At 38.3% G+C, this 17408-nt stretch overlaps 1 protein-coding gene across 1 annotated transcript in view; it reads left to right on the top strand.

The window, feature by feature from the left end:
* SH3KBP1 (SH3 domain containing kinase binding protein 1) overlaps positions 1-17408 on the top strand; it is a 435673-nt gene that overhangs the window by 227244 nt on the left and 191021 nt on the right. Inside the window, exon 3 of the mRNA XM_070943239.1 lies at positions 8057-8180. Coding sequence (XP_070799340.1) covers positions 8057-8180 — 124 coding nt within the window. The remainder of the gene's footprint in view (positions 1-8056; positions 8181-17408) is intronic.

The raw sequence follows: 17408 nt of genomic DNA, 5'->3' as shown, positions 1-17408 counted from the left end.
ATCGATTATCCTGGCCAACAGGGTATTCGGGGTGGCCTCTGAGAGGTGGAGGGGTATTCTTGGGTGGCCTCTGGTCTCCTGGGCTGATTCGTTCCCCCCCATCAACTCCCGGGAAGCGAACCGAACCCTCCTTTGGTAGTTGGGCGTCATGTGCCAGGGTGGGTCCTACCTGTCTTCCTTTAAACCCAGCTGGGCCAAACATTTCCCTCAAAACATCTAGAGTTTGGCTTCCCAATGTGGTGAAGTAGCTCCATTCATCCTCCGAGATATGTCTCTCCCTCCATTGAGTGAAATGACTTCTAGAGGAGGTAAGCGTTGGTGGGGGTAGGGGTACCTCATAACCCCCCTGGCTCACAGGACCTAACCACCATTCCCCCACAACTCCTGTATTTGGTATCACCCTCTGGTCAGAGGTCACCGGCTCCTGTTCCAAACGTGGTGGCCTCTTTGAGGTGGCACGCTGTTTAGGCCTAATATCTGATTGTAACTGCTGCGGCACAGGCTCTAACTGCTGCTGCACATGTCACCAAGAAAATACCTAACTGTCTGTATATATGTATATATATCTATATCTATGGATGAGCTAATCCCCATGATGTAATTTATGTATCCCTCCACTTAACTCCTCCTCATCTTTTGCTCTGCCCCTTGAGTATTTAAGCAGATGTTCCTGTCAGACTTCTTGGCTTGTATGTAGATCTCCTGTAGAAGAAAACAAGTAAATAAAACAGTGTTTAATTTACAACCTTTGTCTACATATTTTATTTGGGCCTGAAAATAAAGAAAAGAAAAACAAGCAACCTGAATGGTAGCAGAGGACGGTTGAGAAGGCCCAATAAACCAAAGAATGCAAGAGAAATCAAACCTACCTGAGGTAAAAAGAAGACCTATAACTAGATCAATTAACAGCAGAATGGCGGCTCAATTAACCCCTACTGAAAATAATTCAAAAGAAAAGACGGAAACAAAAAGTCTTTTCAGTAATACAGACACTCTGAATAGAATTACAAAAACAACCATGAATGAATGTACTCCATCTAATATCAAAAAGAATATAATTAAATTAATAGAAGCTGCTCCAAATGATCCTGATCTGTTTGCGAAATTCCACAATACTATAAAATATCATGGAGCAGCAACAGATAAAGAAGAGACAGAAAGATACCAAGCTGAAAAAATCACCGGAGTCACAGCGATGTCCAGACATCCACCGATGGCCTGGGGACCACCAGAGCAAGGACAGGAAGCCATCAGACTGTCTGGGACCTTCTCCTGAAGGAGGAGAGCAGCAGATCCTCACTCTTCGGCTGCTGGGGAGAAATGAAGCCTGAGCATGCGCAGAACTCATCTGTAAGAAAAAAAGAAGAGAGCATAGAGATAAGTCAATACAGACTCACACCCACTATTCCTATGCCATATTGTGAGTATGCTAATGATTTAGACCATGGACAGCAACTAACAAGAAATAGCTTTCCATATAATTCAGGAGTTTTACCTGCAGAACATATAAAATTGAAACTAGATGGAACCAATTTGTTAGAATGGAGTCAGCAGCTCCAAGTTATATATCTAAGAGAAAATATGCTGTTCTTAATTAACAATCCTCCAAGCAAACCTTGGACTATTGAAATAGACTGCATTCACCATAAAGCTTACTATTTATTAATTGCCACTATATCACCTAGTATATATCCTAGTATTAACCACCACCTGACAGTTTCTGAGATACTCCAAAAATTATTTCACTTATTTCACAGCAAGAGCGTTGCCACAACAATGAGAATATCCAGGGAATTTTATTCAGCTAAGCTAAAAGAAGGGATAACCATGAGTGAACACATCTTGAATTTAAATGCCACTAGAGCTGATCTCATTCAAAGGGGAGAAAACATTTCAGATAACACCATGAAAAGCATTATAATTAATTCGCTTGACTCCAGATGGGACAATTACATAAATTTATTAGATAATCTCAATTTAGAATATGTCACATTAGAAAACCTAACTAGTAAACTCATAGCGGAAGACAATATAAGAAGGGAACACTTCATGAACCATAAGGAAAATAGAAATATTAAGAGAGTAGAATTCCAAAACCGGGATGAATATGTTCTAGAATGCCACACATGTGGCTCCAAAAGTCATTTTAAAAAAGATTGCCCAAGAAATAATAGAGACAGAGACTACCCACAACACAAAGAAAGAACAGGCCGGAACGTCAAATTCTCAAACAGGCATTCACCTGATTACAGATTTAAACGTAGAGAGTCCCCCAGTCCAAGAGACAGAGGAAGATACAGAGATGATTCTAGAAACTATAAATATGGTTCTTTATTTGGATTAGTAAACAACGAAGACTCTGAAACTGAGTTAGCTAATGCATGGCTCATTGATTCTGGAGCCACGAGCCATACCACTCATAACAAAAAATGCCTAAGTAGATTCACTGAAAAAAATTACTTTATCAGAGTAGCAAACCATAATAGAGTCCAAGTAAAGGGAATAGGCACCACTTACATTAGAGGCTTAGGAGAAATAGAGGGGGTCTTGTTTGTGCCTGAAATTCCTCACAATATACTAGCTATACATAGATTAAGTGAGGAGAAAGGTATAGAAACCATATTCCAAAATGGGAAGGTACTTATGACCAAGAACAAAAGAATTGTAGGAAAAACCATTACCAAAGAAGGTCTAACATATTTTGTACCTGATGAAAGTGAATCAACATGTCCAATCTTAGAATTAAAAAACAAAGAAAGTTAAGCTGACACACATAAGAAATCTGAAAGTAACATGAATAAAGATCATACAGATGATAGCAACACCCATAATAGGGTATCATATGGTAAACCATTACACGATGAATGTGCTCATTTACTTCATAGGAAACTTGGGCATGCCAGTTTTCCTGTTATACAAAAAATGATAGAATGTTCTGAAGATGTTAAATTAAAGAATTGTAAAAATTATTTGGATTGTTCTGTGTGCAAGTCTTTAAAAATTAAGAACAAACCAAGACCTAAAAAAAGCCACTCGCACCACTCAATCAATATTTCAATTAGTACATATGGACCTAGTTGGTCCCATGAAACCATCTATCAAATATAGAAAGAGGTATTTCTTAACTATAGTAGATGATTTTAGCAGGTATGGTTTCGTATACACTCTCAATCACAATAACGAAGTGTTTAAAAAATTTAAAGAATTCTATATAAAAGTAAAAACGCAGCATAACATAAACATCAAACAAATAATGACAGATAGGGGATCAGAATTTTTATCCAAGGAATTCACCAATTGGCTTAAGTCACAGGGAATTATACATTTTAAATCCTGTCCCTTTTCACCTTTCCAGAATAGAATTGTAGAGAGGAAAAATGGTTTACTACAAACCATGGTCAGATGCGTATTAGAGGATGCTGGTTTGGGACAAATTTTCTGGGCTGAAGCACTCACATATTCAAACTATACTATAAATAGATTATGGTCCAGTGTGATTAATAAAACCCCATATGAAGTCTTATACGGTAGAAAACCAAAAATTGGACATCTACACGTTTTTGGAGTCACGGCGGATGTCTATGTTCCAAAGCAATTGAGACGTAAAGGTGAGAAAATATCAAAAAGACTAAGGTTCATGGGATAGGAACCAAAGGATAGGAACCAAAGGCTATAGATTTATAGACAAAGATAACAAATTCATCATTTCAAGATCAGCTGTATTTCATGAACATAATAATTGGTCCAGATTACATCTTAATGATTTATACAACGTGACATGGAACACTGACTTAAAGCACACACCACGTACCGACAAACCCAACTCTATAGAATCAAATAATCACAGAAGATTAGAGATAACGCCTGAAGAATGGAAGTTGAACCACCCAGTCAAAAAATTAGATAAACTAACAGAAAAAGAAGCAAGGTACATGCAGGATTCAGATTTACCCCTCAATAGACTCATCAGATCAAATAGAAACAAACTGCCCAAAAGGTTAGAAGATTACGTATTTTCCATCAACACCAACATGATTCCCCCTACCACTTATGAGGACATATTAAAATTACCACATGAAGAGAGGGCTAAATGGGAGCAAGCCATTAAAAAAGAGATGGATAGTTTAAAGGAACTCAATGTATACACACCAACAGAGCCACCGGTAGGTAAGACACCCATAGGAACAAAATGGATTTTTAAGAGTAAGGAATTAGAAAACAATAAATTCTTATATAAAGCTAGATTAGCGGCCCAAGGATACGCACAAAAATTTCCTGATGACTACGTAGACACCTACTCTCCCACCGTTAGATCAGAAAGCGTCAAAACCGCACTGGTATTGGCATCCATCCTAAATTTAGACGTATATCAATTCAATGTCCAAACAGCCTACTTACATGCCAATCTTGATAAAGAAATCTATGTGAAAGCACCCCCAGGTAAAGATGTACAGAAAGGGGAAATATGGTTATTAAATAAAAGTCTATACAGACTAAAACAATCTGGTAAACGTTGGTATGAATGCTTAGTGAAAACGCTTGAAGATATAGGTTTTTCAGCTACATCTGCAGACCTATGCTTCTTCACTAGAAAAACAAATGACTCTATTGAATACATACTTATTTATGTTGATGATATCTTGTATTTTGGACAACACAAACTTAAATGTGAAGAATTTGCAGAAAAACTGGGAAAGCACTTCACTTTGAAAACTCTAGGAAAAGTAAATAAATATCTAGGTATTCAGATCAACAAAACAAATAGAGGGTTTAAATTGTCTCAAAAGGACAAGATATTAGAACTATTGAAAAAATGTAATATGTTAAACTCCAAACCTTGTGAAACCCCCATGCAAACCGACTTTGTAAAAAATATGAGCAATGAAGGTATACCATTTAAGGACAACACCTTATATAGATCGGTAATTGGATCATTGTTGTATATCAAATTGGACAGACCGGACATCACTCTAGCTGTTAATATATTATCCAGACATGTAAGCAATCCGAACACTTATCATTGGGAGGGAATAAAAAGAATTCACAGATATCTCAAATTTAGTGCTGACGCTTGCCTATATTTAGAACCTACCCACTCAAAAAAACCAATCTTAACATGTTATGCAGATGCAGATTGGGCTGGAGACACTAAGAGTAGAAAGAGTACATCTGGTTATGTTTTCCTAATTAATAGCTGTCCCATGCACTGGTATACTGGTAAACAGAACTCCTATTAACATTCATGAGGACAATAAAGCTGCAATAGATATATTAAATTCTGAAGCAATAGGTCAGAGATCACGACATATTGATATCAAATATAAACACGTTAGACAACTATCCAACATGGGTTTTATTAAGGCCTCACATTGTGATACTCATGAACAAGTGGCAGATATATTAACAAAACCGTTACCTACCAATCAACATGTGTATTTATCTTCAAAATTGAATATACATATTTAAATCTATAAATATTCAATTTAACCGTTAGGTATTTTAGAGGGGGATTTGTCACCAAGAAAATACCTGTCTGTATATATGTATGTATGTATGTATGTATGTATGTATGTATGTATGTATGTGTATATATATATGTGTGTGTGTGTGTGTGTGTGTGTGTGTGTGTGTGTGTGTATATATATATATATATATATATATATATATATATATATATATATGGATGAGCTAATCCCCATGATGTAATTTATGTATCCCTCCACTTAACTCCTCCTCATCTTTTGCTCCGCCCCTTGTGTATTTAAGCAGATGTTCCTGTCAGACTTCTTGGCTTGTATGTAGATCTCCTGAAGAAGAAAACAAATAAATAAAACAGTGTTTAATTTACAACCTTTGTCTACATATTTTATTTGGGCCTGAAAATAAAGAAAAGAAAAACAAGCAACAGCACAGGCTGGTCTTTGGAGATATCAGGCTCAACTGGCACCACTGACTCTGCTAAGTCTTCCGGTTCCTGTCCTGACTGCGTTCCCTCTGCCATGCCTGCTTGATTGAAATATATGGAGAGCGCTGACTACCTGTCAGCTTCTGAACAGGCGCTTGGAAAAAAAACAAAACCAGGTTCCTGGGTATAGTAATCTTTATCCTGTGCTCCAGCACGTTCCAACAATCAATTACAGTGAAGAAGGAATAGTCAGCGCTATTGCACAGTGCTTCCCTCCACCTTTTAATGTCTCCTGTGCTCCACCCATGACTCCACTCCCTAGCCGTGCCTCCAGTACGACCTCAGCCTATCACACAGCCAATATGCCGCCCCTAATCCAGGCTGGCTGGCTAGTTCATTAACCAAGCCGAGAGTCAGCAACTCCTCTGCAGTTTGGCTCTGTCGGCTGTTCATTGGCCCCACCTCCCAGTTGTGCTGCGAAAACGCCAGCATCAGGAACATGGCTGCAGCTGCAGCAGCGGTGAGAGCTTTGTATCCCATCTGATATGGCGACAGCAGCCCCAGTGACAGCTTGGCACGGGCGCATCTGTGATCGGCGTTGGACCCATATATGAGTCTCCTGGCTCCACCTGAATGACAGCCCCAAGTATCATCGAGTCGGGGCTGACAGTCTTGTCATATGAAAGATATTGAAAGCATAACTGGAAACAGTCCAAATGGTTAAATAAACAAAATATAACTCCATATTATCTAAGTGTTTCTTAACGTTGGCAACTTTAAGATGTGTAGATTTCAACATGCTGGAGAATTCTGGGAACTGACGTCTGCAAATCTTGAAGTTACCAAAACTGAGAAATACTCAGTTAAATTATTCATTGCATGCTGGTAGTTTTCTGGCATTTTTAAACTTGAAAATATGATGATTTATTTAAATAAATGGAACATCAGTGCAGCAACCAGAATTTACAGTTCATTATTAGCATAACGTTTCTGCCATTTTAAGGTTTTCTTTTTGTTTCTGTACAATTAATAGTTCATTGTTATGAGGATTCTTTAACTCAGTATGTATAAATGAGAGAGGAAGATCATTCTGGTTGCAGGAAGAAATGAATGTTGGATAAAACTGCCCAGAATAAATTTTTAAAAAACCCTAAAGTTCAGTGTCAGACTCTCTTTAACAAGACTTTCTTTCTAAAACTCCATGAATGACTATTGCTGTAGCTGAGGGGCACAGTCCATAGAAAGAAACTGAAAATTTAGCATTTACTTCAGGTTCTTCCTTCCCATTCTGATCTCTGGTCACCAAGATCTCTTTAAAGCTTGTGCTTTCTATCTGCAGTTGATCAGGCAATAAGAAATGTCATACTCACTGCCAGACAGCTTCTTCTGTGGCTCCTTGATGGTAGTTTGCATTATACACCTGCAGTCAGAGTTACTTTTCTGGTTAATGTCACATGTTGATCTTTAATTTAATATAATTGTGTGAAAGAAGGCATTGTGTTTATGTTGAATAACCCACAGACCGCTTCTGGTCTACCAAATCCATTTATGTCATCCCAAGGCTCTTTAAGATCACAGCATTTAAAGATAGCAGTTTTCAATTGAATTATTGTTTTCTGGTTTTGATTATTTAAGCCTTAGAATAAATTAGATCTCTGGGATTACATGTGTTTTGTATATTTTTCATTCCCTCCACCCACCACACAAGAGAGGGAAAAGCTAAAATGTTTGTTCCTGTTTACTTAATGATGTAATTCTCATGGCCCTAGCATTCACTAGAAACACAAGAAATAATAGTTTGGGGTTTTATTTTTTGTTTTAACATAGCTCTGGACAAAAACTACTCCTTGTACTATAGCAAGGCATGGAACTAATTCCCAAATAAGCGTTCAGAGGCTGTTACTTTAAAGGCTACAGTTTTGCATTTCCACATAATAATTCTACTTATGAGTTCATTATGGAAACCAGCATATACAGTATAATCAATGGTTTGATTTATTTTATTTAGCTTTGTGTACCATCAAGTACTATAGTTTCTTAGTTGTTTACCAGATTTGGAGAATCTAATGTTTATCACATGATTCATCTCTGTTCATGGATGTGAATTTTAAAAGGCACCCCCCCCCCCATTTGTCTTTATTTCTTACACAGGAAATAAAAAAAGATGTGAAGAAAGAAAGTTTTGCCAGCAAAGCACCAGAATTGTCTATGCATGAAGTTTCTAATGGAAGTTCTTTACTATTGTCTGAGACAATTATTAGAACCTCCAAAAAAGGTAATACATTTTAATTGTAGAACTTTAATAAAGACAAATTATACCTGATATTTTAAGTGTCTCCTAGGCATCTCAATTCATTTCTTGTCACTCATTGTTGCTGTAATAGAAACAACAGTATGGTCCTCGATTAGAGATCCTATCATATATAGAGTAGGATGAGAATGCTTGGGATAAAACTGCTATTGAACAAGATACTGATTTAAATGTACCCAAACTGATTGCTATTGTTTGCTAACAGAGAATGCTGAATACAATTGCAACTATAGGAATTGGTACCCTTCTACTTTTTCCTAAAGAATTCCAATTTGTCATGAAATAAAGCTGAAATAGACAGAAATAAATGGCATTCACCAGTGGTGGGTTCCTCCTGGTTCGGCCCGGTTCCACCGAGCCAATAGCTGTGACGATATGACATCACTGAACCGGTTCTCCCCCCCCCCCCCCGCATTATTCTTACCTTTTATTTGGCCCCACTCCCAATCTATTGCTGCCTCCTGAGTCCCAGCTGATGGTTAGAGGGGAAAAAAACTGTTTAAACTCTTGTCGCAGGGCTTCAAAGGGCCACCCTACAGCTGATCAGTGTTAAAAGAAAACAAATGAGTAGACCAGTGCCTGCAAAAATACATGAGTAGATCAGTGCCTGCAAAAATAAATGGGTAGATCGGTACAGCTCTGCAAGCAGTTAAAAGCCTGGTAGACCAGTACCTCCGCTAAATCCTAAATAATTGTCACGTGACCATCAAGCCACACCCACAAAATAAGCCACACCCACAGAACCGGTAGTAAAAAAATTTAGAACCCACCCCTGGCATTCACCATTGATTATTCCATAGTTCATAGATCAAACACTTTGCTTTTAATGTATATTAGCATACATTTTATGAACATGATAGATTATTATTTCTACTCTTGGCTACCTTTTCTGTAACACTATATTAAAACTAAAACTTTTCATTGTTTCCATTGTCAAATGGTGCTCAACTTTCTACCAATTTCCTGTGTTATTCTTTTTCTTAGTGCTTACCCTGCACGATTGTGGGATCTAATTGTTTTTGCAATGACTTTAGTGCTTACAGTAAGGAATCAGTGCAGCAAACAATGGAGGGATTTTTTTGTTTTATCAGCATCTAATCACAGAACCTGAAAGGGAGTGCCATACACATACATCATTATATAATGCAAACACACATAAGCACAAACATCCTTCTCCCCAGTGGTGAAATCCAAATTTTTTTATTACCAGTCCTGTGGGCGTGGCTTGGTGGGCATGGCAGGGGAATGATACTGCAAAATCTCCATTCCCACCCCACTCCAGGGGAAGGATATTGCAAAATCTTCATTCCCACCCCATTCTGGGGCCAGCCAGAGGTGGCATTTGCCGATTCTCCGAACTACTCAAAATTTCCACTACTAGTTCTCCAGAACCTGTCAGAACCTGCTGGATTTCAACCCTGCTTCTCCCCTTCCCCCCTCCCCAGTCTGTGTATATATAAAATATTGAGAGCGGGAGGGATGGATAAGGATATATGTATTTATCAAGCAGATCAGATGTTTTTCAACTTTCCATTAATTTATCTTCAAGTATAAATGTGTGTGTTTGCATACGTATACATACGTACTGTATATAAAAAGGTATAGTGTTTTATGCATATCTGGGGAATTGGTTTCTTCTTGAGACGTTAATAGTAACAGTATGGAAGTGATAATAAAGTTGCTTCAGTTTTATGTGGTAGAACTGTGGTAAGAATGCACCCCACCCCAATCTTTTTGACTAATGCCCGAAAACAGTCGCAAAAATAAAACTCAAAGCCAGGAAAAGAAATACAGAAGCTGCTAAAAGTAAAAGAACACCATCTCCATTTTTTTCTTCTTCCCCTAATAGAAAGTAGCTGTAGGCAAACAGCCAGACAGAGCTCAAGCTGTAAAAGAAACAATGTTGCAATTGTGAACTTGAGTAACCCTGTCATTGAGAAACAATTACTCAAGCCTGCCCATCCATTAACAAAGGCATGCTAGAGGCAATAAACAGATCAAAGATAACAGGATAAAATCAATTACACATGCCTGACAGAATTAGGACCAAGGGAAGGTGATAATTAAGACCCTTCATGAGCCTTTGGGAAACAAGTAAAACCAATCAAATAATAAAAGCACACAAAGCAAACCTCAAAATTACAAAATATTATAAACTGTATAAAAATCCTTACACTCACCAAGCTAATTTGTCAGCCACTCCAGAAACATGTTTCTGTCACTAAAGTTTCCGGCAACTAAATAAACAGACCTTCTTTCCTTGTGGGCAGCCTACATTTTATTTCCTGGCTTGAATTTTTCTTCCAACAGAACATAGCCACATACAGGGCATAGAAAATAGGAGTTCAAAAGATGTCCAAACAAGTTGTATTTTGAAGAAAGCTTTAATGAAGTGAGACATATTCAGTAAACATCTGGTGTAACTGTTTTCTATAATGCTAGATGCTCTACATGAACTTTTGTAAATCCCCTTTTTATTACATTTATGATGCAGTTAGTTTCTTATTTTAGTGTTGTTTGTGACAGACCAGGGGTGAAATGCTTCTGGTTCGGACAGGTACACCCGATCCAGTAGCGATGGAGGCAGGTGGTTCGGAGAACCGGTAGCAAAAATCCCTGCCCCCCCCCATGCCCAGCTGAGCCGCACAATCATCAGAGACTTTTTTTTAACTTTTAAAAGCATTTTTTCTGCAACCTCTTCGGCCGAAAAAATGCTTTTAAAAGTAAAAAAAAAAAAGCCTCTGATGATCATGCGGCTCAGCTGGGATTGTCAAAGGCTTTTAAAAGAAAAAAACCCTTTTAAAAAGCCTCTGCTGATCAGGCAACTCAGCTTGGATTGTCAGAGGTATTTAAAAAAAAAAGAGTTTTTTTCTTTTAAAAGCCTCTGACGATCCAAGCTGATCAGGCAACTCAGCTGGGATCGTCAGAGCCTTTTGAAAGCATTTTTTTACAACCTCTTCACCGAAGAGGTTGTAGAAAAAATGGTTTTAAAAGTTAAAAAAAAAAAAGAATTGGCCACGCACACCCAGTCACATTAACACCCCCCCTCCCACCAATCCACACCCACAAAACCGGTAGTAACAAATTTTAGATTTCACCACTGTGGTAGATAATAACGTTTTTATAAGAATCCAGCAAATGTTTTTATAAGTAATGAACTGGCTGTAGCAGAGTTAAAAAAGGAAGAAACAATGCTGATATTAGAGAATGTGATAGGACATGAGCTAGTGGTTTGAATTTCACAATATCCTTTATATTGAGATGCTGCCTTCTGCCCAACTGCCTTCAAGCTGAGGGCCACATTTTGTCTGTAAGTGTCTTATAGTTGCATTCAAAGTTGTGTATGAGATCAGGTAAAAAATAATTATATTCCATTTCTTTTACATTTAACCATTTTACCCACTTCAGTATTTCTGTTTAAATGTTTAAACACAGTAGATACAATTAATCACCAGTCATGAAAGTTTTTCTTTCTGGCACATTACAAATTACAATTGGAAATTATTTAGAGGCCACACATAAAGCTTCTCCAGGGAATATGTGGACCTGAGGTCTCAGATTAAGTTATTTTCTTTGTGTGAGTTTTGTTTTCAAAAATTAGAAATCATGTTGCTTCAGAGGGCCTGTTGCATTTACAATACCTGTACCTGGGGTGCATTGCAGCAGTTTAATCTGGAATTATCCCTCATACCTGTTAATTCTTAAAACAGAACTAATTGATGTTCAATGATTGGTATGCATTTCTCCCATAAGAATTTTTTTTAAAATTATTATTGGTTTAAAATTAGGTCTGCTTTCTGAGGTCCAGCATTGTCTTCTGTGGGCCTAGGAATTAGAATACCAGTTTGGTGCACCTTTTACTAACTTAGCCTGTATTTGATAAATATATTGTTTTGCTAGAACTAGTTGTAATTAATTGAATTTTGACAGAACAAAAGACAGTGTTGACTTTAGACAATTTGTTTTTTTAGTACATTCTTCCCAAATCACAGAATGTTGACTCTTTTTAATATTAATTATACAAAGCTTGCAACACTTAATCCAACATTAGGACCATAAAGGGGCAGATATTATAAGAAACAAACATGTAGACAATGTATCAAACCTATTAAATTATTTACATAAATTTAGTGTTATGTTAAACACCTATACCAGTGATGGCTAACCTTTCAGTCATCGTGTGCCAGGAAGATGGGGGGTGGGGGAGGTTCGCGCGCGCGTGCCCACCCCCATAATTCTATGTGCCCCACCCATGCGCACACGAAGCTCCTGGCATGTGATGGCCCGGTAGCCCCGTTTTTCTTTCTCACCTGGCTCCAAATCCTCTCTATGCATCTGGGGAGGGCGAAACAGCCTTCCCTATCCCCTCGGAGGCCCTCTGAAGGCCTGAAATGGCCCATTTCCCAAGTTTTGGTTGGACAGGAAGTGACATTTTTTGCTGTCCCCAGCCTCCAGAGACTCCTAGAGAGGCTTTCAGACCTCCTATGGGCCTCTGAGGGGCTGAGGAAGGCTGTTTTCGCCCTCCCCAGATGCATAGAGAGGATCTGGAGCCAGGTGAGAAAGAAAAACGGGCCTTCCCCATCCCCCCAGGCCCTCCTGAGGCAGGAAACAGCCTGTTTCCTTACTTCTGGTGGGCCCAGAAGGCCCGAAAATCAGCTGACTGGCACGCGCATGCGCGCTGAGATGAGCTTGCGTGCCAGGCGACATGGCAGAGGTGGCACGTGTGCCATAGGTTCGCCATCACGGACCTATACCTACAAATTGTAGAAGGATTTGAAATATTTTTTTAAAATCTTCGTGGCATTCAGTTTTAAAAAGGCTACAATTTCTAGCATGTGCCTCTGCAATAGTTTTGGTTTTAAAACTACAACCTGAAACTGTAAAACAAGGTAAAGCTGTGTTCTTTACCATGTACTTATGCTATATATATATATATATATATATATATATATATATATATATATATATATATATATATATATATATACCAGCTATTGTGGTTTTAACAGCTGTCAGCTCTTTCTTATTTTGTTCTGAAAATTCTATATGTAGTGAAATGAAAAAATTCTGGGAATCTTTAAATAAAGTCCTCCTTGAATGGGATCCTCTTAAGGGGTTATATATATTTTGACAAAAGAAAGGTAGAGATAGAGGAATATTAGGGCACTAGAGTCCCTAATTAAAGATAAAGATAGAAAATATTAGGGCACTAGAGTCCAAATAAAATATAATAATTGATGTGTAAGTTCCAGAATATAAACCCTGAGAACCAAAACTACTGGTGCAATTTTGCAGTGGTAATTTTACAAGTTTATTTTAGTGTTCTAAAAGACTTGGCATTGCTTTTTGAATTGGATTTATGGAAGCAAATGAGAAGGCCATGTATGAAATTGGGGATTGGGCCTCTGGGTTCTTAAGGCCCTGAAATGAAAAGGAAGCATGCTCTGTTATAACAGCAGCAATTTTAAGTCCTAAGCATTCTTGATAGTGTTTTTATATCCATGAACTTTTACTAGCCATTTAATTTTTAATGTCCACCCAAACCATTCCACTTTAGATTATTATAAACAGTGCATAAACTTTAAGAGCTATGTAGGACCTAGCATTCAGCAGCTGCAGGAAGGAATGTTTAGAAGTACTATAAATGGATTGGCTAATATTCTTAGTATAGTTAAAATTAACAATATTTCATTTTATATTATAACAAAATATGTAATAATAAAGAATAATTTTTAACAAAATATATTAAAAACAGACAACAGATTATTACATATTACTCAGTTCTGAATATTATTCATAAAATGGTATTAGTTAACCAGTGGTGGTTTAAAAACAGTTTTGACGCTGATCTCAGGGGTGATGTCCAAGTCATCTGGAAAACAAATTAGGGAAGATGATGGTGGTTCTTATAAAATTAGAAATAATGAAAATAATTCAGGGAGAGAAAAGTAGTCATCCTCCAACAAAACCAGTGGGAGAGGTCAAATGCCCTAGTTCTCATTCTTCACTAAGTGTTTAAGGTCTGTTTGGGACAGAGTTCTTTGCTGTAATCTTGGCAACTGCTTGTGTAAATAAAGCACTGTATTTTGCTGATTTTAGCTTTTCTGAAATTGCTATAAAATGGGTAGCTATAACCCATTATGTCACTGAGGCGAAAGGCGTATATGAGTCATTTAGAACCAATCCCATTCTTATAAACTGTTTCAGTTGATATCAGTCAAGCCCCATCGTAGCAGACCTTAGGTGGGCCCAGAATAGTTTCTGGTTTACTTTACAGATAGGATTCTTTTGGTTTTATTTAATTTGAATTGTTAACCTTTTCTCTTAGGATTTAACAGAAGATGCAGCTAATGCATAATAAATAGCATATTTCTGAAAAAGTTAATCATGATCTCTATGAAATCACACATGGATTTTGCATTCTACATTGAAAGCTAAATCTGGCCCTAAATTCTGCCTCAGTTTACCTTCCTAATAAGCAACTAGGTTGGAAGATCATTTAAAAACAGTTTATTAGGGTAACCTGATAAAATGGGATGTCTCTATGAAAAAGGAGACAGAGCCCTGAGCCCCATGTTTCACTCCTTTTTATAGTTAACATAACAAAGAAAATGCAAAAGGAAAGTTGACTGGATAGGGTAAAAGTAACCTCCCCTTTGCATAGGCAATCAGTTACATGTAGTCAAACATGTTACATATTTGCATCCCATAATATCACACATGTTCATTAAAATGAGGTCTGACATGAGAAGGGGCATAATTGTAAGGAAAATGGTTGTTTGGAGTTCACAAAAGGAATAAACCAAATCCCAATTTGTACTAACAAACTTTTTCTTATCTGGAGCTAGTCTCCAGGTTATTTATTAGTTTAGGAATCTTAAAAGCTAATAAACCTGAACATCATTTTAAAAGAGAGAAAATAAATCACATTAAAATACAAAGTAGCTATGTTAGCTAACAAATTACAAAACCCATGTCATTTGCCCCTCAACATGGAATCAGAATTTCCTAAACTATTTTTCTGGGTGGGGCCCTATTCTCATTGGCTTGACTAGAGATCATTCTGCTGCTTTTGTTTTAATCAATCTGTTCCAGGGAAGAAAGATTACTGCTGCATCCTGTTCCCATACTGGTCTGTTCCATGACGGGAATGAAGGTGCGCTCTGATTGGTCGTGCCTCAGACGGTGCCGAGTATAAAAGAGCTGTCAAAAGATCTGAGCTGCTGCTATTGTTGTGAGCCAGCAACTGCCTATTAGACTTATGTTAGCTGCAATAAACTGTTAACCTTTACTGCTGTCTCGCCTCAGTCTGTCAGCCCTTGTTCAGGAATAGAACAATTGACGACGAAGGTGGGATGTATCCCAGACTGAGGCACTAGACAAAAGCTGGTTACAGAGCTAGTCATGGAAACAAGAGCTGTCACTATCCTGAACTGGAGTCAAAAGCGACGATGTCGTACTACCTTACAATGATCCAGAAATTTTGAGAACTAAAGTGCTTATCCCCAACAAGAATGGCAGCAATACCCTCTTTTGCCACCTTCAGCCCAGCGACAGAAATGTGGAACATGTACCTAGATAAATGTGAGTGCTTTTTGTTAGCAAACAAGTACACAGAAATCTCAAATGATAGGAAAAAAGCATATTTTTTAACGTTTTGTGGAACTGAGGTGTTTGAGACGGCTAGAAACTTGCTAGCACCCCAAAAAATACATTCCATGGCATGGGAAATGTTAATTGCAAAATTAAAAAGCCATTACGCCCCAATGCTGCTTGATGGCAGTAGGCACCGCCTCAAGCTGCCTACCAATAGAAATGACACTAAAGAAAGGCCAATGTTTCAAAATGCATGCCTCAGCTGTGGAGGGAATCACCCAAGCTCAGCCTGTAAATTCAAAAACATCGACTGCCTTCATTGTGGAAGAAAAGGACACCTAGCAAAAGTTTGCAGAGCTCCTCAACCCACAATAATGCCCTCAGTGAGAACACCGTTCGTAAGAAAAACTCCTTTTAAAACAACAAACAGGAGAGAAGACTGCTTCACAATTACAAAAGATAGATACCCTGCAGAATCAGTAATTGGGCAGGCCAATAGTAATCGCAAGAAAAAAAATTTCCTCACTATTAAAGTAGAAGGACCCCCCCTGCAAAATGGAAGTAGACACAGGGTCATCTATGTCCCTGATGTCCTGGAGCACCATCAAATGATTGGTTCCTAAACTTTCCAAGAAAATGATTAAGCTGTGCCTCTAAGGACTTAGAGGTTACCAAGGAAGGAACATTCCCACCTTTGATACAGGCAAATTTCAAATAGAGTTTAAACAGTTCACAGGGCAGCTTTCCCTCATCATAGTAGAAGAGTCCCTCCCAAGCCTTTTGGGGCTTGACTGGTTTGACTCACTAGGCCTGGCAGTCTCTGGCATCAAATCAACCACATCAGCGAACCAGACATATCCAACTTAATCAAAGAGTTTGCAACAGTATTTGAAGACAGCCTGGATAAGTACACAGGCAACCCTCTTTCATTTAATTTAGAACCCCAGGTAGCACCCATCCGCTTAAAACCAAGACAAGTGCCCTTCACCTCAGGGCAAAGGTAGACACAGCCTTAGACAAACTTTTGGCACAGGGAATCCTAGAGGCTGTCGACCACGCTAAGTGGGAGACACCTATTGTCACACCAGTTAAATCGGATGGGTCTGTGAGAATATGTGCTGACTACAAGTGCACTTTAAATCGAGCACTTCAGCAAAGTGCCTATCCTGTGCCTGTAGTACAGCACTTATTACACTTGCTAGGAGAGGGTAAGATTTTTGCAAAATTGGATTTAACACAGGCATACCAACAAATTCCTGTGGACACACCAACTGCTGAGGCACAAACAATTGTGACTCATAGGGGGGGGCTTTAAGTGCCATAGGTTACAATTTGGTGTTAGTGTGGCCCCTGGCATCTTCCCAAGTTTGATGGAAAGGTTGCTCCAGGGCATCCCAGGTGTCATCCCTTATTTTGATGACATACTGGTGTCTGCAATCAACTTTACGGAATTGAAAGAATGCCTAAGGGCAGTTTTGCTGAAATTTTAAAAAGCAGGTTTAAAGTTGAAATGTGAAAAATGCCAATTGGCTGTGCGCAAAGTAGAATTCTTAGGATACAGGATAGACACATCAGGCCTACATCCTACTACAACAA

Source organism: Pituophis catenifer, unplaced genomic scaffold (assembly GCF_029215685.1).
Source record: "Pituophis catenifer annectens isolate HBS135680 unplaced genomic scaffold, rPitCat1.0.hap2 SCAF_4, whole genome shotgun sequence".
NCBI classification, from domain to species: Eukaryota; Metazoa; Chordata; class Lepidosauria; order Squamata; family Colubridae; genus Pituophis; species Pituophis catenifer.
This window is presented reverse-complemented; position numbering and strand designations above follow the sequence as displayed.